Source organism: Corapipo altera, unplaced genomic scaffold (genome assembly GCF_003945725.1).
Source record: "Corapipo altera isolate COAL_440 unplaced genomic scaffold, ASM394572v1 73, whole genome shotgun sequence".
In the NCBI taxonomy this organism is placed as follows: domain Eukaryota; kingdom Metazoa; phylum Chordata; class Aves; order Passeriformes; family Pipridae; genus Corapipo; species Corapipo altera.
The window spans coordinates 1,092,652-1,117,121 of NW_020884957.1; the positions used below are offsets into that span (position 1 = coordinate 1,092,652).

Below are 24,470 nucleotides of genomic sequence, written 5' to 3' on the forward strand. Positions count from 1 at the left end.
ATTTGTGTGTGTAGCTTTCTGTATTTATAAGCACACACACATTACTGTAATTGGTTCGCAGGTTGAGCACAAAGTACTCTCTGTGAATGGGGATAACATGAGACTGGAGACCTGTCACTAGTGGGGTTCCACAGAGCTCCATCTTACGCCCTGTGCTCTTCAACAGGGAGGCCCTGCAGAGAGACCTCGACAAATGAGAGGACTGGGCAATCTCCCACCATATGAAGTTCAACCAGGGAAAGTGCCAGATTCTGTATGTGGGATGGGGCAACCCTGGATGTTTGTACAGACCGGGGAATGAGAAGCTGGAAAGCAGGAAGGGACCTGGGGGTCCTGGTCCATGGCAAGTTGAATATGAGTCAGCAGTGCCCTGGCAGCCAGGAGGGCCAACTGTGTCCTGGGGGGCATCAGGCAAAGCATCGCCAACTAGTGGAGGGAGGGGACTGTCCCAGTCTGCTCTGCACTGGTGTGGCCTCACCTTGAATTTTGTATGCACTTTTGGGTACCACAATATAAGAAAGATATTAAGCTGTTAGACTGCCCAAAGGAGGGCAACCGAGATGGTGAAGGGCCTTGAGGGGAAGCCATATGTGAAGTGGCTGAGGTCACTTGGTCTGTTCAGCCTGGAGAAGAAGAGACTGAGGGGAGACTTCATCGCAGTCTACAACTTCCTTGTGAGGGGAAGAGGGGGGCAGGCACTGATGTCTTCTCTGTGGTGATCAGTGACAAGACCAAAGAGAATGGCCTGGGGGAGGTTTAGGTTGGATATTAGAAAAAGGTCGGGGAGGTTTAGGTTGGATATTAGAAAAAGGTTCTTCACCCAGAGGGTGGTTGGGCAAGAGTTCAAGAGGCATTTGGATGATGTTCTCAGGCACACGGTGTGATTTTGGGGATGGTCCCATGCAGGGCTAAGAGTTGGACTCGATGGCCCTGGTGGGTCCCTTCCAACTCAGCATATTCTGTGATTCATCAATTTGAAGGGCATGACCAATTTTCACATATTTTCAACATCCAAATTTGCTGAATGACACCTATCCTGATTCTTTCTATGTAAAGCTTACTTCAAATTGCAAATGCTTAATATATTTCCTTAACTTCGAGATCTCCCCATACACTATATAAGATATACACAGGAGCCTTGTTTATAAGAGAGGAAGCCTTTCATACAAGTGTGAATGAAAAATCATGAAAATGGACCTACTGAACGTGCTCAGTTATTTGCTGGGGTATTATATCAGGTGTAACCACAACTTGGTAAGCAGTGTGCTAAAAAAGCTGAAGACACCTATTACACATTAAATGTAGTTTGGTATTTAGCTGTACTTAGGATCAGGATTGTAAAAAAAAATAAAAAAAAAAATCCTTCAACAGTCGAAGACCAATAAAAGTAAACAAAAAAAGTGCTTTCTTTCTCTCTTCATGGAATTCTGCATATTATACAGGATTCTTATTTGTACCTGGATGAAATAACTAATTTTTAACACATTTTTTAAATTACGAGTTGCGTATTCAGGAAAAAAACCACAAACAAAACAGCATCCAGTTTTGACATAAAAAAGTAATGCAACGTTCAAAAAGCTAAACCACCACATGCAAGAAATACTGGGCAGAACAAAGCACATGAATACATATTTTTAAAGAATCATAAAAAATTGAGTATGAAAGCAAACTCACTATCAACAGACACCAAAACCTGATTTATATCAGCAAAAATGAATTGTCACTGAGAGGTTTTAGTGTTTCGTCACAAAGCACGCATAATAATGCTCCACAATGCATGAGAATATTTCTGAGTTTCAAACACAAGCAGAAAGAGGAGTTAAAGGGAGTAAGAGACACTTCAACTGCAGTTATAAAGCAAAATATTACATTTTAGTAACATGAAGACAGCAAATTTTCCTCTATACAAATATGACAGATCATGCTGGATTTGTGTCACAAACAGAGAAGAGCTGGAGACAGGAAGGTAGAAGATCTTACCACTAGGGGTGAAAATCTCAACTGCTCTGGGACTTTTTGGCCATGGGATCTTGTTAAATAGCTATAAAAGAAACAAATATTTGGAGGAAAAAAAAAAGACCAAACAAAAAAACTAAACCCACCTAGCAATGATCTGAGCAATTTCTAAAGATAACTGAATATTTTTCCCAAATTTTCAAAAAACCCTTTACATACATTTTCATGAAATTATTTACTCTAAACCTACAAAAGTGCTTATGTACTAGTTCATTTATTATCATGATCTGTAATTCAGTCAAGTCACATTAAAATGCAGGTTTTTTCCTTAGGTACACATGCTACAGAAGATTCTGAAACCTGCCCATCTTCCTGTCTCCTTTGGTTTGTAGCAATCTGAATCTGATTTTTCTCACCAATTGGTTTCTTTTCCTACTGAAAAAAATGAACTATATGAAAGGCAGACCAAACAGCAAAATAGCTACACAATGAAGTCAGCTTCCTTTGAAAAAATTGGTTAAAAAAAAAAAGCATGAGGACTTCAAAATAGTTTTCAAAAGTACTGATACAAAGAGTTAAAGCACAAACCTGAGAAGTTTGTAATGTTTTCTATACAAGTACATTTAGAAGACAAGTCTATATGTAATTCAATTAAGAAGATAAGAAATCACTCAGCTACATAGAATCTCTAAGATAATTAGAACACTCAGACCACATACTGACAGTGCATATTTTTAAAAGACTTTGCCGGTATGCTCACAGTTTGCTAAGACAACCCACCATTATTTCACTGCTACAATCATCCTATGAACAAGAGGATATGAGCCAGTTTTCCATCTAGTCATATAATTTATTCTTCAGTGCAACGTAAGAAAATCTCTCCAGAGAATGGTCAGTGCAATTGCAAGGCATAACTAGATCGAAGTCCAGGTCACCAGCCCCGAATTAGATCTTAGAAGCTTAGGGATGAATAACTGTAGGACTTCAAGTATATTATAATGTAAGCACAGCACACAGTTATATATTAATAATTTTTACTGACATCAACCCTATTCTTATGTCCCAGCACAAGGAGCCAAAGTTTTGATTAATATTCAGAATTGCTAGCCAAATGTTTTCATACTAAGTATGATTCATTTTGATTCCTTAAGGTCCACAGCCTTTTTCAATGCCTATATAGAGAAAGCAAGCCAGATGACTAAATGATACTGTTAATTTATCAACTTATTAACACCAACTTCTTATCTATTAGTTCATTTACTGTGTAATAAGAGATGAAGTCTCCAGTGTTTAATATGTCTGATGGTAAAATTACAATCATATTCTCTCCCCTTATAAAGAGCTTTTTGCAACAGCATTGTCTTTATTCAGTCTCAAATGTGGTAGTTTGTACAACTGTGCAACTGTAACAAAAAAAAGATAATTAGATTGTCACTAATGTGATTCAGTTTCAAGGCCATATTTTAATCTGATGCAGCAACTGGTAATCTGTGTGCTACATGCCAGTACCTTCCAACTGCAACACCTGTAATTGCATGTTAGAAAATCTGATAAATTATAAAGAAAAGAGTAACATGTAGATTTATATAAAAAAGTTTAAAGTGTTTATGAACTACAATCAGGGAAAAAAACATCAGAGTGTGTGCCACTTTAAAAAGCACATATTTGTGTATGCTGATCAACCAGTTTGTTTAAAAAAGAGTATTAAGAAAATACAGAAGCCTCTCACCACAGTTCATATTACCTTTTGATCTCACATTACAGCTCTACCAGCTCAAGAGAGTAAACAGACAAACAAACTTGTTAAATGCTAACAACAAAACTTAAAGAAAATATTTCTACATAGTATCACTTACAACAACATAGAAGAGTAAGATAGGTAATAATGAGAAAAAGCAGCAAGAACTACATTAGATGAAGCAACAGTATGCTTCACATGCTTCACTGTTGAACAGCAGTTCATACATGTACACAACTGCAGACTAAATAAGATGGTTACTTCTGAGTGTACTGATTAAAACAAAACTAACTTTATCCTGGAGTGACTGGATAAACCAATTTCTTCACAGAGTTTCTCCAAAGTGAATACTTGTCAAACCACAACCATTCTACTCTTTCAACATCCAGCCCTCTGAGAAACAACCACAAATTTCAAAGATATGGGAGACCAATGAAACACCACACAGCTCCACAGAAAAGGCAAGGGGATAGTAAAGACTGTAAACCAGGAGTCCCCTCCTGCAATCGCACTCACCCTCCAAAAAAACTAGAGAGTCAAATGGCTCTTGGGCTAATACAAGTCAAGAAAGGTTCAGAGGAGGAATGATGATCGATGAAGACCTGCAGCTTAACCTGTTTGTCAGCAAGGGCACATGTTGATTTGTGATCTAGAGGAATCCCCTGAACTGGTCGGGTGAGCGCTGCCAGAACACTCAGCCAGAAGTGCTGAGCACCTGATAACCTTCACCCTGTCTCGAGAAGATGATAGTATGCATGACATTTTGCTGAGGGGCTGACAGAACTGCTGGGAAGCCAAACTAACTTCAGTTAGCTAGGCTTTTGTCCCGAAGTATAAAATACAAATTTTCCTTTTCCTGTTCCTTCACTAATAATTTTAATTAAATTCAGTCCATTTCATAAGGTGGTTTAGAACACATGTATGCACCACATTGTTTTGCACAGCAAAACAGCAGCTCCTATCACCACTAAAACTTTCTTTTCCCTCATTTTTTTTAATGGACATTTAAAGACTTCTACAGAATCTTTTTTGTTAAGCTGTATGAAATACATTTTAATAGTACAATTTGGTGCTAGAAGACTGAAAAAAATAAGCTTTCAGTTTAGAAGTTACTTATATATAAATACATACACATCTATTCAATCTGTAAAATGCACAATATTTTATCACAGCTTTTGCTGTTTCCTTCAGAATCTTGAATAAGGATCATTAAGCCCAATTCCCTGGATGTTCCTACAGATGTTGTTGTAGAGAAGGGAAGTAGAAGGGTGAAAAAAATAACACTCTATGCAAGCTTTTACTTTAGTCCAGTGAGTCTCTCTTATTAAAAAAAAACTCAAACAAAGCACTAAAAAAACCTAAACAAAAAAACCCCAAACCAAAACCAACAAAAAACTCCCCACAATCCCCAAAATAATTTATCTGGGAAACATTCAGAGTACTTTAAATATATCATTTTTCAACTGCTTTTCAGGTAACCTGCATTTCTCTTCATCTCATTTCAGTGACTGACAAAGAAAGCCCCAGAAGACTATAATTTCCACCCGCTAAAATTATTCTTTACAAAAAAAAAAGCCTCTTCAGTATGGTTTGAGTTTGACTGCTGATTGAAGAAATAAGTTTTTTCCAAGGTACATCTAGAAGGATTTTGAGCAAAGTATTTGAAACTTTAACAACAAATTCTGCTTAGTGTCCTTTTCAGAAATTTCTATTTCTATTTATTGAGATTTCAGCTGAATTCCCACATTTTGAGACTTTGATAATAATAAAAAATACCTAATTCAGCTAACCAGTTAGGACAGAAGTTGTCAAGGCACACATCCTAGGAAAATTGTTTGCTTATGGTGAACTCACAATGGGAACTGTTTCGTACAGCAATTGTTCAGACATCTCAGTTTGTGTTCTAAGAAAAGCTCCACATGTATTCAGCTAAAAGCTCTTAAAAATGTTTAGAACAGTATTTTTTTAAGGATCAGACATGCAAACCTCAGGTATTACTGCTCTGATTGATTGTATTACTCTGATCTCATGCCTGAATGCAAAAAGAGCAGGATCTTATGGTACACGCTGACCTTGCAACTTCTGTGGAATGTGTTGGTAGCAACAGACAGTCTAAAATTGGGCAACAGCTATCTCACGTGCCCTTCTGGGATTTCTCAGACTTAAATATTTATACACAATTATATACAAATGCAGAAATAAACAGATATATTTATTTCAGTCTTACTTTGTCACTTAACTGAATAAAAAGTCAATGCTTGTAACACTTTTTACAACAACAGCTACACTGGGTCAGCCAAAGCTCCATCTAGCCCTGTGCTCTGTTGGTTGCCAAAACCAAATACCTCAGGATACCTAAGAAACAAAATAATAATATGGGAAAATACATAATAACACTTCCATAAAACACAATAGATCGTCCAACAATCTGCAAATCAGGGACTTCCAAACCCATAGTTTTTTTATTTTTAATACCCTTCAACCGATTTTCTTTAAAAACTGTCCTGTGATTTGTATTTTAATCCACGTATAGTTCTAACATTCACAACAATCACGTGTCAAGGATTTCTAAAGCTTAATTACTTATTTTTATTTTTCCTCAGCCTGCTATTTTTATGCTTCCTCTTTCCAACAGTGTGAGAGAGAAGGCATGTTCCTTATGGTATCTTGGAGAGCTCCAACATATTTCCTTTTAATTATTCTTTTTCTCTTTTGAAAAAAAAACCCACCTCATTTACTTGTTCTTTACATGGAAATAGTTCTGTATAGTTGATCTACCTTGTTGCTCTGCTCTGGACTTTTCTTCTCCTGTATCTTTTTCTGGGAGGCAGTAGAACAGAACCACACACAGTATTCAGGATTTTGACATACAACAGATTTAAAAGTGTCATGTGGCTGTGATTACTTTTGCCCTGCATGTCTTTTTTACTGATAATTAACAGTACATTTAGTCTGTTGATCAATGCTGATTTTCTGAGAAGATATCTTATTCATGAATGGTTACAGTCACCTTCACACACAACTATTTTATATGTGAATTTAGTACTGGTATTTCTGCATAACTTTACAGTTACCTACACTGAATTTCAAACGCTATTTCAGTGTGAAAGAATCCTGTAAGGATCTTCTGAAATTCTTCATAGTTGGTCCTTGCTTCATTTTCTTGAATAATTTGGTATGTGGCCATCCCACTATTCACTGCTTTTTCAGATCACTTAATGAGTACGCTTGTCAGAATAGTTCCAGCACAGATAGTGGATATTTCTACATTCACTGTGAAATTCTCTTAAGCATTACCTCTCTCTATAAACTGACCTATAGTAACCTCGATGGCCACAACTACATCAGTGATCTATTAACTGTATTACCAATCCAAGCACTCAGAAAAAAAGGTTGAATTTCTGAAAGATTATCATCCTTTTTATATCAAATCTAAGCTAGGGAAAAGAAGTGTGTGTCACAAGGCACTGTGGCCACAACATGCAACTGGACTTGAGAGAACTCCCATGGCTTTGTGCTACAGCAAATATTTATCTCCAAAAATTTCTGTTAAACTGGTCTCCTTAATGTTTGATCATCTGTATTCAAGAAGTGTGGAAATGTACAGAACATGCAGAACATAATGAGCGTGTGTCACTTTCTGTTTTCCTCAGTGTAAAAATAAATGACTTATAGCTTTATAGAACTGATCCGGAGTGTTATTTAGACTCTAAAATATTTGGAATATTAATTAAAAAAAATGAAGGCATGAAATATATTTTAGTAGGTAAACATGCAACATTTCTTCTGCCAGTAAGAAATACGAGGAAAAAAGGAGACTCAGGGAAGGAATACCGTCATGTTTGTTTCAAAACAGCTGAGCTGTTTTACTCAACTGTATGTTGAGTAAAAGAATATAATATGTTATTCTGCTGATAGGCTCACATGCTTCAACAAAACTGTGCCAGGACATTCCTTACTAAATTAGTAACTAATCAGATGTTGCACTGGGAAGCACACCCTCACATGTTACAACCACCCAGACGTCTGCAACATTAAAAAAAAAAAGATTATGATTATAGGTTCTTGTGCCCCCTGTAAATAATTTCCATCATGCACTTTGTAATCTAATGCTTGTATTTTTTGTATTTAGCAAATCAGATGCAATTAAAGGTAACAACTTGACTATCACAGAACCTCAAATCGACTTATTCTGATCTTTCTCCTGACTATCATAATTTTAAAGATTGCAAGCAATAATGTCCTCTCCTGTCCATGTCAATAACTAGTATATATTTCTAAACACCTTGTTTCATTAATCACAAATATTTCTTGCTTCTCTTATCAAGTTCTCTAACTGAAATCGCTTGTTTCTTTTTCCGTCTTATTACCCTCAAATTTCCATTATCCTGTATAAATTGTTCAGAATTTGAAAACGTGACAGAAATTAAGTCAATAGGCTGTTAAGACACCCACATCTCTTTTTTTTAATTTTTTTTTTCATGTGGAACAAACCCTACTCTTCTCAATACAATTAAAATAACAAAAGCGGCATTTCTGCCTACAGGAAACAGTTAATATAGACCAATATTAAAAGAGGATAAAGCTACTTGTACTTGCAGGAGAAAACCATCTTTTTCACATGTTTAGCATAAGCCATACCATTTTCTTTTCATGCAGTCTTCAGTGATAATGCAAAAATACAGAATATGGTTAGGCTTGCTACCTGTTTTTATGGAGTTTTAAATCAGCCATCATTACAGTTCTGCTTAAGAAAAGCCATTTCAAAATGAAACAGTCTGGTTTTCTTCTTAATCCTAAAAGCAGTCTCTCTATTTAAAGTAACACTGGGGGCTCCCTGAATGCTATAGTTTATAAATACCCTTTAAGATGACAAGTCAAATGACTTTAGGATTGTAAGTTATCTCTCACAGTTGTTCAACTGTTAAAATGGAAAGTGGTAAGAATAGAATAAAAATACTAATGGCAAAAATATTACATGTGCAATGGAACAAACATAGCGAACAGGACATGACCATTTTAACATTAATCTTTCCACTTAAATTTACTCTCTACCCTTTGAAAAGGTCAGCTTTGTGAACTTCTCTCCCAATGAGCAATTTGAGATCTGCCATTACATTCGAAGTTTCATGCTGATCAGAAATGCAATCTTCCTCTACTCATGATCTGTCTGGTACTTGTTTGCAACAATATTGTGCTAGTTTAGGCATCAATAATAATTTGACATAATCCACCTCATTTGCTAATAATGAACATTTAAAAATATATAAAAAAAGTGAAAAATATGAACATCACATTTGCAAGCTGAACAAATCTCTGAGGCAAGCAAACATACCCAATAGCTCTGTGGCAATCAGACAGGCTGCTCTGTAACTAGGCAGTACATTTATTGTATGGTATAACCCTACAAAGAGTTAGAAAAAGGATGTTTCAACTGTAAGTCATGTTTCTGTTCTCTTTAACAGGGTTTGGTACCTTGGTACCCTAAAAAAAGAACTATTGCTTTTTAACCATTTCAAAATTACAACAATATGCAGCTAAGGCTCAACTGTCTAGACATTTTACTAAGTCTGCCTAAGCTTTCTCAAGTCTTTAAACTAGAAGATAGCCCTGTTAACTCTGAGAATTGCCCTAGAAAAAAGAAGAGACATGCTTTAGAAGGAACTGACTTTTTCCAATTAATGTTGTCTGTAAAGCCTTGGAATACTGTATCTCCACTTGAAAATAAGGAATTAAAGATTGCACTCCACTCAGTAATCTAATGTCAGTTCTACTGTACTGATATGCAGCTACTTCTGCACAGTCACAACTACAAATTGCAAAACGTATGGATTCCCACCATAAATTAGAAAATCCCAGCACACTGAATACTTGTTCAAAAGTCTTTATGGATTATGGATAAATATTCAAGGTGAGAGCTGACAGAGGCAGGGAGTGACCATTTGCTCCATTCAGAATGACGTGACTGCATCCAAGTCATCTTTCCCTCTCTGAGCCAGATGGGAAGGCTGTTGTGACCTTTCAAGAGGCAGTTCATAACTTGAACCTACTAAGTTCAACACATGAGTTTAAGTAAATTACATTACTTTTTGCCTGACAGTTTATAACAGTATGTCCAAACCTCTTGGATCCTTCAACTAGAAGGGTCTTTATTTAAGATATGAGGGGGTTTTGTCACTTTCTACCATGTACATTTGATTCCAAGTTTCACTTTCTTATTGGCGAAATATCTGTCAATCACATCCCTGGACAGGTTTTCTTGTAATGCTATTCAGGCTGGCAGCGTAATTAAGAGTATACTCTTCTACACCCTGCCTCTGAAGCGTGCTATTTATAATAAAGAATTTGTTAATTGAAAAAAGTAAAAAAAAAAAGAAACAAAGCAAGGGCTTTATACTGAAAGTGTAGTAATATTCAGAATTGACAATGATATATAAGTATGCCTGCCAGTATATGACAATTTCCAAGCAACTTTGAAAAGTAAATAGGGAAAGAATAACAAATGCTATAGTTAGCATAAAAAAGCTGATCTGCTCAAAAATAGTCAGAAAACAAGATTTTATTAGATTTAGGAAGTAACCAAAGATTGCCCCTTTTCTTTTAATTCATTTGATACTCTCTGTGGGGGTGCTGCACCCCACAACAAGCAAAGATTGATTGCTTGATTCAGGAGGGGTCCCTGAAGAGAGACAGAAAAAGTGATCTGAGATGGATGGTACCAGCACAATTCCTCTGCAGTTTTTCAGACAGATATTCTCTATAGAGATGTTCACATGTAAGAGTTGAACTTCAGCTATCATTAGGAAGGGGCTGGATGGGCTTGAGCCAGAAGCCTTGGGCCACAGGGGCTGGAGAAAAACCCACCATCTAAAAGACCAGACACAATCCACTGACGTTCATTCGTGCAGACTGTCCTGTCTCCCCCAGCAGGATAAGGCAGATCTGCTGTGATGCTACTGGTTCATGCAAAAGCCTCATTGTTTTCTCCCCTCCTTGTGTAATCCTTATTTCGGGAAAAGCCGACCATTCTACCCCAATGTAATACTGCTTACTCGAAATATCAATTCTTTTCCCCCAAATGTAAATACTGTATCCGAGAAATGTAAATCCCTTTTTCCCCTTATGTCACCCCTGCTACTGGAAGGATTCCCCTACTTGGCATAAACTGGCCTCCTTATTAGCATGTTAGGCCCCCGAGACCCTTAAATAAGCGCTTTGCGCGTTGAATAAAGTATTCCAGTTTCTTCTCCCAAACCTGGGATCTTTTTAGTCTTTTTGAACCCGTTACATTCACAGACTCAAGAAATCAACCCGTGAAGATGGGATAGGTGAGTACTTTAAGAGAAGCTTGTAGCTTTTGTTGTATGACCAAGGTGCAGTGCGCATCTCAACACAAAAGAATATGGGGTTTTTTCCCTGCAATTAAGACTTCTAAAGCTTTATCTCAGTTGGTGAAAAATACTGGTGTCAATACTGCTGTATCAGTAAGAAACATGAAACATTAAGAAGTGAAGGACACCTCCAAACTCCCTTGCTGAAAGCTGGGAAAACTTGGCAAACAGCATGCAACCACACTGTACAAAGCAGCAAATTCAAATGCAGTCCCTGCCTGAGCTAGGTGCAAAGCTGAAAAAGGGACAAGTGGCATGGGAGAGCTCCACAGTAATACTAACCATTCTGGCAATTTCCTCACTGTGAATCTGGTTCGTTTCTCCACCCACCTCCTCCATGGAATTTTCTGTATTTGCTTTATCTCTTTCCTTTCAACTCCATCAGCTTCCAGAAGCTGGGTTTTTTCTTAGTGCTGGAAACAAGCTGAACTAAAAAAATCCCCAAATACCTGCAATTCTACATATCTCATACTTAGTATTTAAATAGTACTGTGACCAAAAGAACCATTTTATCAAACAATAAACATAGTGATAAAAAATATGTGAGGCAACCAAGGCGATGGTAGGCAGCAGTGGGGAGTTTTATTTTTTCCCCAGTGATGACAATATGGTTAGTAGGTGACATGCCAGCAAGCGTGACACAGAGCTATCAGAACTGGGTCAGCTCAGAATTAGCAGTTCCTATGTGTTGTTCACAAGGGACAAATCCACCTGCCTGCACTCACAGACACCTTTAACTGAACTGCATTTCTGACACTGGATCTAGAAACAACACTCTCACGAATAACTGAACCATGACTGTAGCTCCATCCTTCAAAATATTAAACATGGAATAGAGCAGACTTTAGGATATGTTGAAAAGTGCTGAAGAAAAAATGCCTTATGTTTAAACAAAAGATGACGAACAAAGGCTGTATTTCCATCCTCCTATCATCACAGGGCTAGCATTTTTGGACTGAGTGTAGCATTTAATTTTTACCAATGAGTAACAAAGGAAATTAATTACTGAGTCACTTTTGCACAGGAAGCAGCATACCCTGCAGTTTGCAAAGACTGCACTTATGTCAGGTATTTATTTCACACATTTAATCATGGATGCAGTGACTTCACCTGAACAAGGTATTAAAAAAAAAAAAAGTATTTCAAACCTAGTTTATTTAAACATAGTAAAAATACATGTCTCACAGTGCCCAGATGACCCTTTTTCCAACATGGAGGCAAACTGGTGAAATCACAGAATCATTTATGTTGCAAAAGGCTTTTAAGATATCATCGAGTCCAATCATAATGCTAAGTATAAGCAAATTTTGAAGCCTTCACATGAAATCACCTTGAGCTGTTTAATGAAATTACTCCATCTGACTTGAAATTTGTTTATACCTGAGAAGATACAAACAGAATACACACAAGCACAAACTTTCAAATAATATGCTTAGAAAAGATTACTGAAATTGCCTAGGAGATAGCAAGATCAAATAACAACTGTCAAAATCAGACTATGTGAGGTGTTCTTCTGCATCTTGAAATTTTGATTAGATATTTCTGTAAGAACACTTCTGTTATCAGAAGAATGGAAGAAAAAAAATTCTCAGATGTACACAACAGAGATCTTCTAAATGATTCCCTAGTATCTCAGTACTGCAAACCCAAAATATACAATATGGAATTGTTTCAGAGCTCTCTAAATAGACTAAAAAGTTTAAAATAATTCTGGATAGTTTTGATCACAACTAACCAATGGGCTAGAGGAAAGGACAGGATTGTGGGACAATTAAGAGAGTAATAAATTTCTCTAAGAATTATGATGTATAAAGTTTAAACTAGAAAAAAAAGTGCTATCTAAGCAACTTCAGATCAACTGCTCTCACTTGGACACTTGGAGACATACTAAGCAAATTAGTGGCACAGCTGAGAAGCTGTTAAAGCAGTCAATGAGGATTATTCAGTATCCAAAAAAGTAAAAAAGAAGGCATATTTCTTTTAGAAAAGTAAACAGCCTGTCCTGAAGAAAAAATGGAAGCATCCATCTCAACTGTTGCAATGCTTTTGGAATTTTACTATAGGACTCAATAGCAGACTGTAAAATTATGACATATATGCAATCCCCATAAAGTAACTTCACATTTAATTGAAAAGCTATACCAAAGGGCAAGGTATTAGAAGTGTCTCATTATTTGAGAACAGTATGTCCTCAGCATTTTCATTCAGTATCTGCACTAATCCTTTGGATGAGTCAGTAGCAATACTCTGGGAAGAGTGGCAGACACTGTAAAGGATAGAATCCAACGGTTCTAAGCATAGCTCAGATTGGAAAATGGCATGAAGCAATCTACTACCCAAATTCATCAGGGACATACTATATTTGACAGGCCAAGTGCACGAATGCAAAATGGGAAACAACTTACTACACAAGCAGCGCAGTGAAAAAGAAGAATGTTTCCAACAAAATATAAGCTACCTGCGTTATTTGAAAGTCTTAAAAAAAAAATACATCTATGCCTGGAATGTATTTACAAGACATTTACCATATACAACACAAGTCATCTCTTTTACATGATACTGGTAAGACCTCAGTTTGACCACCATGCTTGGAAAGCAACACAGATACTCAAACATGAATTATGACAGTTTGTGAAAATATAATAGGGCTGATGGAATATATCCTTGTATAAAAACAGTTAAAAAATTCTGCTGGTCCTTTGTTTCCGCCCTTACTTCTTCAGAAGTTACTCTTTTCTTGCAGCCAAGATAATACTTAACCTTCATATTTAACTAATAGGGACAGAAGGCAAATAAGGCTTACAGAAAGAGGAGTATTCATCTGATGATTGTAAAGAGGATGGACCATTTCAGCATTTTCTCCTCATCTCTTCTGTGCACCTCCCATACTGAAAGGTGAGCTGAGCTTTTGGGGACAAGGAAGAGAGAAAATGCACTGTGATGGTTAAGGAAGAATTGCGCTACAACCAAATTACTAAAGAACCACAGATAGAAGGCCTGACTTCAAAAGATTGCAAATGACCCTCTGTGAGAAGAAATTGGTTATATGCGCTACAAACCAACTGTTTCTACCAGTGAGATATATGACACCTACAAAGGCTGTGCCATCTCCTTCATTTCCCCTCCTCTGACACAAAAAAGAAGCAACCAACCACCAGCCTTTCTCTGTAAGTGTATACTAAAATGTATCAAACAGTCTTCAGACTACATTTGACACTTTTGCCAAAGTTACAGCATTTCTACTGAGTATTATTTTTTGTTCCTGTAAGAAAATGAATACACAAAACTTTACCTGAATGCTGATTTCATCATTTATCAATATAAAAAAACAAACCCTGGAGAACACATTACTTGAGAAGTGAGTTAACAGTTTGGAAATAACTAGCCACAAAGCAAGAATGAAGTCACATGATATAAAAAAATAAAATGAAAAAAATGAAGCATCAAGAAGTTTTTGCAATGGAGACAATTCTTTCTGCAATGTGCAGAAGGTTTGATCATTTTTGTATAAAGTGCCTTTGTAATTTGGAAAAAAAACCCATCGTGCATATGACTAGCTGAGTTGTGACAATGCATTACATAAAACGAAGAAAAATTACACTACAATTTGGTATTTGAACAGTACAGTGGCTACTGAAAAAATAAAATATAGGTTTAAACTGCAAATAAAACTCAGTTTCCATTCGCTTTCCACAAGTATGCATCCACTTTCTGAAGGACTACAACCACTTTTTTATATTAAGAGCATTTGGAAGAACCATATTTTAAAGTAGAATTATTTGAGGTATGTTACTCAGCCACATTATATATATATATTCCAACACAAACATATGAATATACGAGCTGAAATGAACAGAACAGCAAACACTATGAAATGACAAGAGTGGAACTCTTTGAGGATACTAGATGCCTTCAGATCAAAGTGAAATAAGCGAAGAAGGAAATATTTGCTCTTTGAAGCCTATTTTTATCTGTTTATCTTCTCAGACTTTATTCTGCCCTCTGCCTTGCTGTAGGTCAATAGCAAGTTTTTAATTCAGTCTGTTACCAGATTTCATGCAGTTCTGTAGGGCCATGTGAAGAATGGATCTCGTCCGCATGACCAAAACAATACTAAGGGACTGTGCAATAGAAACTGGTACCAATAGTGCCATGTTTTGGTATTGACTGGCCCACATGACAGGCCTTGGCTTACATGAGCTTTGTTCCTATCTACAACATCAAGGAAATGGATTAACAAACATAAAAGAGAAATGCTCCCATTACAACCTTGATCCTGTTTGGAGTTCCTAATGGAAAAAGACCTCTTAATTCCTAATCCACCCATCCGCAAAGAAATCTCTTGCAACACTCTGAAGGACAGGAGATTTTTTTTTTTTTTGAGATATGATTAAGGAGTATATCCTTGATGTCTCAAGAGTGATCTGAATACACAATCACACTTGTGCCTGAGACTCATTTCAGAGAAACTGGTTACATACACAAAGAGGTAAATAAATCTAGTCCCCATGCCCTGCAGTTATTGCTGTGGACTGGTACATCAGCATGTTGTGGCAAGACTCAGCTTCTACATTGTAGCCATGAGCAGCAGTCAAAGGAGAGTCCTTTTTGTCTTGTAATGTTCCTGTTTCTTCTTACAGAAGTCTAAATCTTGATTGATCTGATTATATGAGCAGCAGTGAAGAAGACATGCTGTTCATGGTGCTGCACCTCCTTATTTTTCCCTCTTATTGGGACCACAGGAGAGCACGCAAGTCTCCCTGGGAGGAAAACCCCGCTCTGGCAATAAAAAGACTTTCTTTCAAACTATGAGGCCAGGAGAACTGTTTCAGGACTTATTTTCATGGCCTAAAGAATGATATCCAAAATGTTTAGTGTATAATAATGTAGTAAGTACTGCACACCTGTTGCAGACTGTGCAGCTGATGCAGCCACTAGTGCCAGTACAGAGCCTAACACCACCACTGGTCAGGAAAGGTTCTTCCTAGAAATCAGTAGTTTTAGTTGAAGAAAATGATAAAACATAGTGAGGGACTGAAAACTATCTATGCAGAGCTGTCAGCTGCACTAGCTCCTTTTTTTCTGTCTTATTCTCTTCAGTCACTTTTTGATGGCCATTTTAAAGGACTGTTGCTTAGTCTCTTCTCAGGCTGCAATTGATTATTTTAGGCTTGCTATAAAAGGATAATTTTGAATTAATATTAATTTGACCTTCTTAAGTTTGACCACACAAGAAATGAATGTGTGCCACAAGTCCTGTGCATATTCTAATGAGTCTACTAACTAGAGAAGCATCAGGTTTCAAATAAGTCTTAGTAGGATATGGAGACATAAAACAGCTTTTTAGTGAAAAAGAGTAATTTAACAAGTGACCTTTTCCACTGTTCCTTTAACCCTTTTTTAAAAGGCAAGATATCAGCACAGGAGTTCCTCAGAAACAGAAGAAGATTAAGGGGAAAAAAACAGGTGCTACAGGAGCCTGCTTCAACTGAGGAAGGTTCAGGATGAGATCTTGCTTCAGTTTGAAAATTTTAAACTTAAAATAGTAGTAAATGACTCCATTAGAAATAGAAGCACAGGTCTTCTTATATATACACATTTTACATGGGAGACAACTAGCATTCTGCATTTAAACGATGGCATTGAAAAAGAAAGGAGGCTATGCTTGCTCTAACTAGTCAGCAGTGCTCAACTAAGACCAAGGAGGACTGAAAACAGGTGCCACAAATTAACAGCACCTTCATTGAAGTACTTTGATTTCTGGTACTTGGAGTGTATGTGCAGTAGGAGAGATACACAATGCAGGTGAATGTTGAAAAAATACAAGTTGCAGAACAGTGATAATCAGTCATTCATCCTCCAATTATCAACACATTTTACTTCCAAAAATAATAGCACAAAGGATACAATTTCACTACTAAATACATGCCAACTATGCCACCATTTATCAAACGTCATAGTGCAATAGTGACTGACTGATACTAATTTTCAAAACCAGAATAACGCAAAGGTAAGGCAGGAGAGGAGTCGGTTCAGATAATTTGTTACTTTCTGACTATGTCTGTTTAAAAAAAACCAAACTGTGTGTGGCAATGCTGTCAGGCACTAGTTATGCAGTTGAATCATTGAAATAGCTCTTAGCACAGTTTTGGCACACACCAACTAGGCACTTTCCAAAACAACTCGAGGTAGTTACAAAGTTGACATAGACCAGGAATCCCTTCCTGCCTGCACAGGGCCATTCCATATGGAATGTAAGGCAGTTAAATTCTATGGATGCAGGTGTTTTGTGCCTGGGGCCATGATGCTCAAGAAAAATCATAAACATGTTTAATTTATTAGAATAGAAATTTATTAGAGTAGGCACTGCCTCTCCTTGCAAGTACCACAGATCTACTAAATTTCTTCTCTGTATGTTATCTAAGAGCAGGTGATTTTCTGCTGAGTAGCGTTTTTTGTAAACAGAGAGTATGGGGATACACTTGGCACATCTTGCTCACATATGATAACCTGAAGACAGCTTTTCATATACAGTTCTGAGTAAAATGAAAAGCAACCACACACCCAGCCTCAACATCTTACAGCAGTTCTTCCAATTTCAATACGATCAACAGGCACATTTATGTTAGCATTCAGAAAGAAAAGAAAAAAAAGAAATCCAAACACCCACTCACAGTGTAAACAAATGCAAAGTCTTTATGGGAACTTATAAAAGTTATAAATGAAAGCTAGGGTGAAACAGTTGAAATTTCATTTATGTTAAACAACCTCTCTTAAAGCTGCCTTCACACCAGAGGGCTGTGAAGTGTCTAAAGCAACATCTATTTTCAGAGAAGGTGCTCAAGAGCCATAGAACTACAAATCACTAAAGACTCATCTCTGCTCTGTGCAAACCGTCAGGAAAACTAATAAAGGACATGCAGGTCCTTTCAAAGAGTCAACCTGCTTGTTGCAGACAAACACTGATGGCCATAAAAATTCATCTGGATTTCTGAGAAGGCTTTCAACAAGCTCTCTTATCAATTGCTCTTATGGAGTATGAGAAGTAATGGGATATGAGAGGAATTATTCTGGTAAAGACAGGGACCGGTTGCAAGGAACTGCATAACTTTAATCAATTATCATGTGATTTGCTTGCAAAAAGGCAGATGAAGCAAGAAGAGATTCTCAGAGTTTAAAAAACCCTCTTAAAGTCGCATGGGCTTTAAGCTGATCTTTACTACTCAGGAACATAATCTTGAAACGATGGAAACATCAATTCAGAGCTCAGTAGAGGCTAAAAAAGTCAATCATACATCGGGGTTTATCATGAAAAGAAGAGAGGGCATTCTTGTGCTGACATATAGTCTAAGGGTGTCCCTGAATGCTATTTGTAAGTCTGTCCCCCTGACAAAAAGGATAACAGAAATGGAAGAAAAGTGCAGAAAAGCACAATAAAGACATAAAAACTATGGAGAACTTCTATTTTAGGAACAATTAAGTAGTCATGAACTAAATGGGAAAGGATAGAAGCTTGTTGAAGAATATTAATAGAGAATGATTGCTCAGTATCTCTTCCAATGTGAAAAAAAATGTAGGAAGAGATTAAGAAACTATTATATAAGCAGTAAACAAACAGAAGACTGTTCACAAAGTTCGTGGTTCAGCTGTGGATATCTGGGCTACAGGATGTTGTAAATAGCAAAAGTTTTTAAGAACAAAAGCAATGAGACAAATTCACTGACAGTCCACTTAGAACAGCTTGGGATGGGGGTGGGGAGGAAGGTGCAACTGGAAGCTGCTGGGAAAGTACACCAGAGGAAGTACCTTGCAAGCTTGTCCTGCTTTTATACGCTACCCAAGGTCATGTTTCTCCTGGCTGCATGCCTTCAGAGAACAGATACTGGGTTAGATGGACTTATGGATTGACCTTGTGTTCTACCGATTGCAAACTATTTCACACAGAGACATGCAGTACTTGTACTATATTACCCAATGGCATAAGCTATGGTGAGCTCATCAAATTCTCTTTTCCACTCTCTGCATTGTCTTCCCACAGAACAACAAATCAAGTCCAAGATTCTGGACACATGAAAAACTGAATCCAAGATATTTAAAGTACTGTTTATAGCCTTTTCACAAAAATCAACTCTTCTGATGAATTACGGAGTAAGAGAAAAAACTAGTCTCAGACTGCAGAATTATTTCTCACAGAAACAAAAGCCAGTCAAAAACCTGTTTCCTTCCACTCCACAAGCAATTTTCTTTGCCTTCCTCTTCTTGAATATAAACAGACAGGCAAATTCAGATGTAAAACGCCAAAAGATAGTAATTTTATGTAAAGTTCTCTCACAAAGAACAGGAGGAAGAAACTAAACACAAATCACACTAATCTACTGTGCCATAGCAATGGCTTCTCAATTAAAATTTTTGAAGCACTGACAGTCTACACAGATACACAAAGCAGCACTAGCTATGGTAAAAGAAGCATTTTACGCTTCTCAGTTCATGACCTAACCTGGCACGAATTCCATATAGCTCCACTTCATGTTTATAAGAAGGTCTGAAGATATTTCATATCTCTAGAAAAGGTATCTATCTCTAGGCAGAGAACAAAACCCTGCATCTTCCCCTTTTCAACTTTACTGTTTCTTCAGTGTCAGAGTGTAATACAATAGTGTACTAGTGGATAAGCTTTCAAATGACATCAGATATATAATAATTCCTGGCAGTCTGTTTAGAGGAATAAAACCTTAAATGTACACACTTTTATTCTGCAAATGGATTGTCTGTAAATCAAGTAGAGACATTGATTATACTGCCAGCAAATTAAATAAATCGTATACTCTACTCTAACAAAACAATATAAACATTTGCCTGAGACAGGTCAATGGCAAGTCAACAGATTTCAGAATAATTAATTTTTATTCAAATGGATATCAACTAATGTTTATTTGAAATTATTATGATCAATTACTTGTGCTGATTTAAAGGGAAATCCCAGCAATCTTATCTACTTCTAAACAGAACTAGTATAATGAAGTTCTAAAAGTTACCTCCTTGACCAAGACAGTATTTTTCCCTACTTGAAAGAAAACACCAATTCCCAGAAAACACAAAGCATGATAACCCTGCTGTAAGGAAAAGCATTTCTAGAAGTATTCTGATATGCTACTATATACTTTAATATAACTCAAATCAGGAAAAAAATAAGTTATTAAAAACTATGAACAAGTAGTAAAAAACTTAGAAAAGACGGTAAGATCAAAATAATTTGGTTGTAATTAGAGGGAAAATAGCCTTTTTTTTTAATTTCAGACTAACTATAAAAAAATTAGGTATTAAATAACCAATGTATTAAAAATAATATACCTACTTGCCAGTGATGGTCCTCCAAAGCTTTGCACCTGCAATTGTAGGAATGTAAGATGAAACACCATGCACTAAACCAGAAAAAATATTATTTTTTTTCTTTATTCATCAGGAACATTCAAAATTGAGACAAAATTACTAAGGAAATGTCTGTATCAGTCAAACAGGAAGGGTATCTTAATTTACAGTAACAGTTCTTGAATTGCTTTCTGTAAACTTAACATATCAGTAAAAAACATAAATGGAAAAATCAGTATCTTCTATGGCTACATTTCCAGGTGGAAGGATGTCATGAAGAAGATAACCAGCGTAACTTATGCTCTACATCTACACACTGTCAACCACTTTCTACATTCCTTATGAATCTGTAATAGTCTTGCCATCTAGTGGTTGGCTAGAAGTGTGAAGTAGCTACACAGAAGTGTTACTTTGGGAAGAACTTTTTTCTGCTTTTTGGAGTGGCGCTTCATTGATTTCAAGTCACTAACACAAGACTTCCACCGTGTTACTTCAAGAACCTGATTGTTCTTGAACTCTGTGTATCATGACACCAAAGATAAAGATTATTATTAAAGATTATTGTTACAGTAAATAATCATTCTGTAAGCTGGGAAATACAGGTCTTCCTATCCTCATCTCTATAATGAATGGTTAAATAATCACACAGACACGAGAGCGGTGCATCTTGAATTGGGTCAATACAAAAACATTAATTACAGGTAAGAGTGAATTTACCTAAATCATTACCTTCCCACTACTGAGGTAATCAATGTTTGTGGTGATTTATGCAACACAGAGCCTAAAAAATTAATTTCTGTTAAGCTTTACAATTTGGCCTCTGAGCTTGTAATGGTCAAGCAGGAAACAAAATTACTGTAACCAAGACTCCCAGAAAAGGCAATGAGAATAAATCATGCTTCAGAAAAGGCTGCAAATAATTGCCATAACTTCGCAGGGAACGACAGGCTTTGGAAGTCAGAAATGACGTGTTAGTACATCAAAGAGAAATACCATGCTTCTCTGACATCTATTTCCTGCTTTTGTACTATGATGATTTTTCAAACATTGAACAAAAGGCAAAATAAGACACTTGAAAAAAATCTTCCTAAGAATGAAAATTACAGACTTGTGATGAACATTTTCTCAAAGAATTTGCAAGATGGTAATAAAATACAGGATGGGAATTAAAAAAACAACAAACAAACAACCTCTAAACACCAGCCCAGCCAACAAATGTAAAATCACTTTCAAAACTGGTTGTATCCATGTAAAACTTTATACACATTGGAAACTAAACGCTACACAAAGTAGAAAAAAGTACTGCTCGCTTCTTATTTCAACTGTGCTAAAACAGGTAATTTCTCTATCTGTTTACGAATGTGACCAATTTATATTGGATGTCCTAAACTTTCCAACAATGTTAAAATTAGAATAATGCCAGAAGAAGTATGAATGTTTAGGAAAACTTTGTAATTAATTTTCAGACCTAGCAGTTAAGAAACAAGAATGATTGTTCAGTGATACCAATTATACTCATCCAAATGCTAAAAGAAATCTGTTAATGCCCTTCCTATAAAATACAGCAAAACTTCATTGAAAATGGTAATAGATCATCATAGACCTATTATCCCTCTCTAAAATTAGCTAATACTTTTAGAATAATCATAACATTGACCTGACTTTAGTAATGAAATAACATGCTCCAAACTGCAGGTGTTTAAGCATGGAACTCTATCAGTACACTGTCTTACCTTTTATCCTTGAGAATACCAAATCCTTCATGATTTGAAGAATTAGCATTCCAAGTATTACGAGAGAAGTTAGATGATACACTCTCCAAGAGGTCAGTGCAAGAAACCTAGAATGTCAAGAAGAAATAAATGTTGAATACTTTTAAACTTATTGGCAGCATATGAAAACTCACAGCTGCTACTAATACTGAAAAAAATAAACTGAGATTACATTAATTGAATTTAGTTTTCCCCTGCAACCCTTCCACGGGAAGCAAACATTGAGAGCTTGAAGCATGACACAGTCTCATTTAAAGATACAATGATCAAACATACATTAAGTTTGTAGTATACTTTTATTTAAGCACAGAGCATAGAAAACAAAATATTTTAATTATTGCATAGAAAACATTTCTTTTAAATTAATTATGGTTTTATTAGCATAAATTCTCTTGGCACAATGCACACAAAAAAGGTTAAACATTTTCTTGTGTTTCCTACAGAGCCTGTGTTCAAACATGATTTCTATACAAATCATTCTTTCAAATACAAAGATGAGGTAAATCTGTATCATGGCATTGTATTCAAAATTGTCTTCATAATAAGCTTTTGTGAATTTTGTTTTTCATTACATAATTTTTTAGAACACATCTAGTCAAGTCAAACAGACCTACATTCAGAACATATGAGTTATAATCTCATGCACTGTTGACTTTACTGTCCAGGTGTGCTTGGAGATTAGTTCTTCTATCTGTTTTACTGGCAAATATCTTAACTGACAAAAAAAAAGGGTGTGGCAGAAAAAGAATTAAAATTTAATTAAATACATAAAATAAGTGGAAGTATTTATTAGCTTGTTTCAAGCACTTTAAATCAGAAATCTGAATACAGATAATGAACAAATTCACATCTTTTTTAAAGTAAAAGCAATTAACTTAAAAAGTTGAGGATCGCCAAAATCAGTAAGAAGCCACTGTTCAAGGAACTAGATCAAATGAGAATACCAACAGAAACAGAATCACACAAAGCTGGGACGTTTCCAAGAAACTTCTCAGATTTGAAAACAGGGCAACTGGTCAACCAATGAGTTGGTGCTGTAGAGATTTTCTGCATGAAAGAGGGGGAAGGGAAGAGAAAACGAGTAGCAAGCATGGCCAATGGAGGAAGCCAAGAGAGACCCTTTGAGGACGCTTGGATTTTTAAAAAGAAAATTGACTTCCTAATGTTTCTCACAAGCTCAGGACACACTGCTGTTGCAGAAAACTGTTCCAGTATGCCTTGCAATCCTCAAAAAGCAAGGCTGCATAAAAAAAAAAGAAAAAAAAGAAAAAAAAGAGTCCATGCCACTAATTTTCACATTTAACAGAAATCCCTATTTGCCCTGAGCAGATCAGGACGTGATTTCCAATACATGCAAACACACAAGCTCACTCTTAAAGTTTTACCTGAATATAAAGGGTTTCTATATCTGTGGAGAATTCAAATTACAGGACTATTCTATGAAAAAAACCCTGCACTCCTGTATAATTTCAGCCAGCACAAGAAAACTAACAGAGGACTACAGAGAAAAATTATTACAAGGTAAGCTCTTTCAAAGCTGCCCAATCACAGCTCATTAAATCAAAATTCCTAACAGCTTTGCATCCTGTTGTTCTACTATTTTTCTAGGTAATTTTATTCAGCATTAAAACCCCTTGATTTTAAGTTCAACTGCACTGAAGATTTTGTTTAGCCTACCTAATTTACTGATAATGGGCTGAGGCAAGAGATGTGACAGTGTACGGGAAAAATCAAGTGAAGAATTTTTCATCCAACTCCTAGGCAGCAGAAGTTTATAACAAATGCAAGCCTTTAAATTATTTAGGCTTAATACCATACCTATGCTGTAGGTTTTTCATGGTGCTTGTGCATGAATGTTCTATAGAATCACACAGTATGCCCTGACTTAACAATTACCACTGGCCAGTCCTCAATGGTCTCAAAGAAATACATCAATACCAAAATTTTATGTATGTGTGCATGTATGTGTGTATGTACACACACATTTTACTAGCTTTTCAAAGTAAGATCAGATGTTTAGGAAGAAGGCTTAGTCTATCTTTCAAAGAATGCACAGAACATGTTTGACCTATTTTATGCTCACAACTAAACGGCACTGCTAGTTTCACTGCAATCACAGCTGTCACCTGCTGTTAAAAACAATTGCACTAATGCGGACAAGGATTAGCAAACAAGGATTAGCAAGGTAGCATCCTCTCTGAAAGATGCTTCCAAGTCATGTCATTCTACATTCTTGATACTGCA

General features: G+C 36.3%; 1 protein-coding gene across 2 annotated transcripts in view; it reads right to left on the minus strand.

The window, feature by feature from the left end:
* The window catches only part of RETREG1 (reticulophagy regulator 1), a 60,936-nt gene that overhangs the window by 24,723 nt on the left and 11,743 nt on the right, over window positions 1-24,470 (minus strand). For both annotated transcript variants that reach the window (XM_027663779.1, XM_027663780.1), the window contains 2 exons: window positions 22,188-22,294; window positions 20,441-20,471 (listed from right to left, as the gene is read on the minus strand). In XM_027663779.1, coding sequence (XP_027519580.1) covers window positions 20,441-20,471; window positions 22,188-22,294 — 138 coding nt within the window. The remainder of the gene's footprint in view (window positions 1-20,440; window positions 20,472-22,187; window positions 22,295-24,470) is intronic.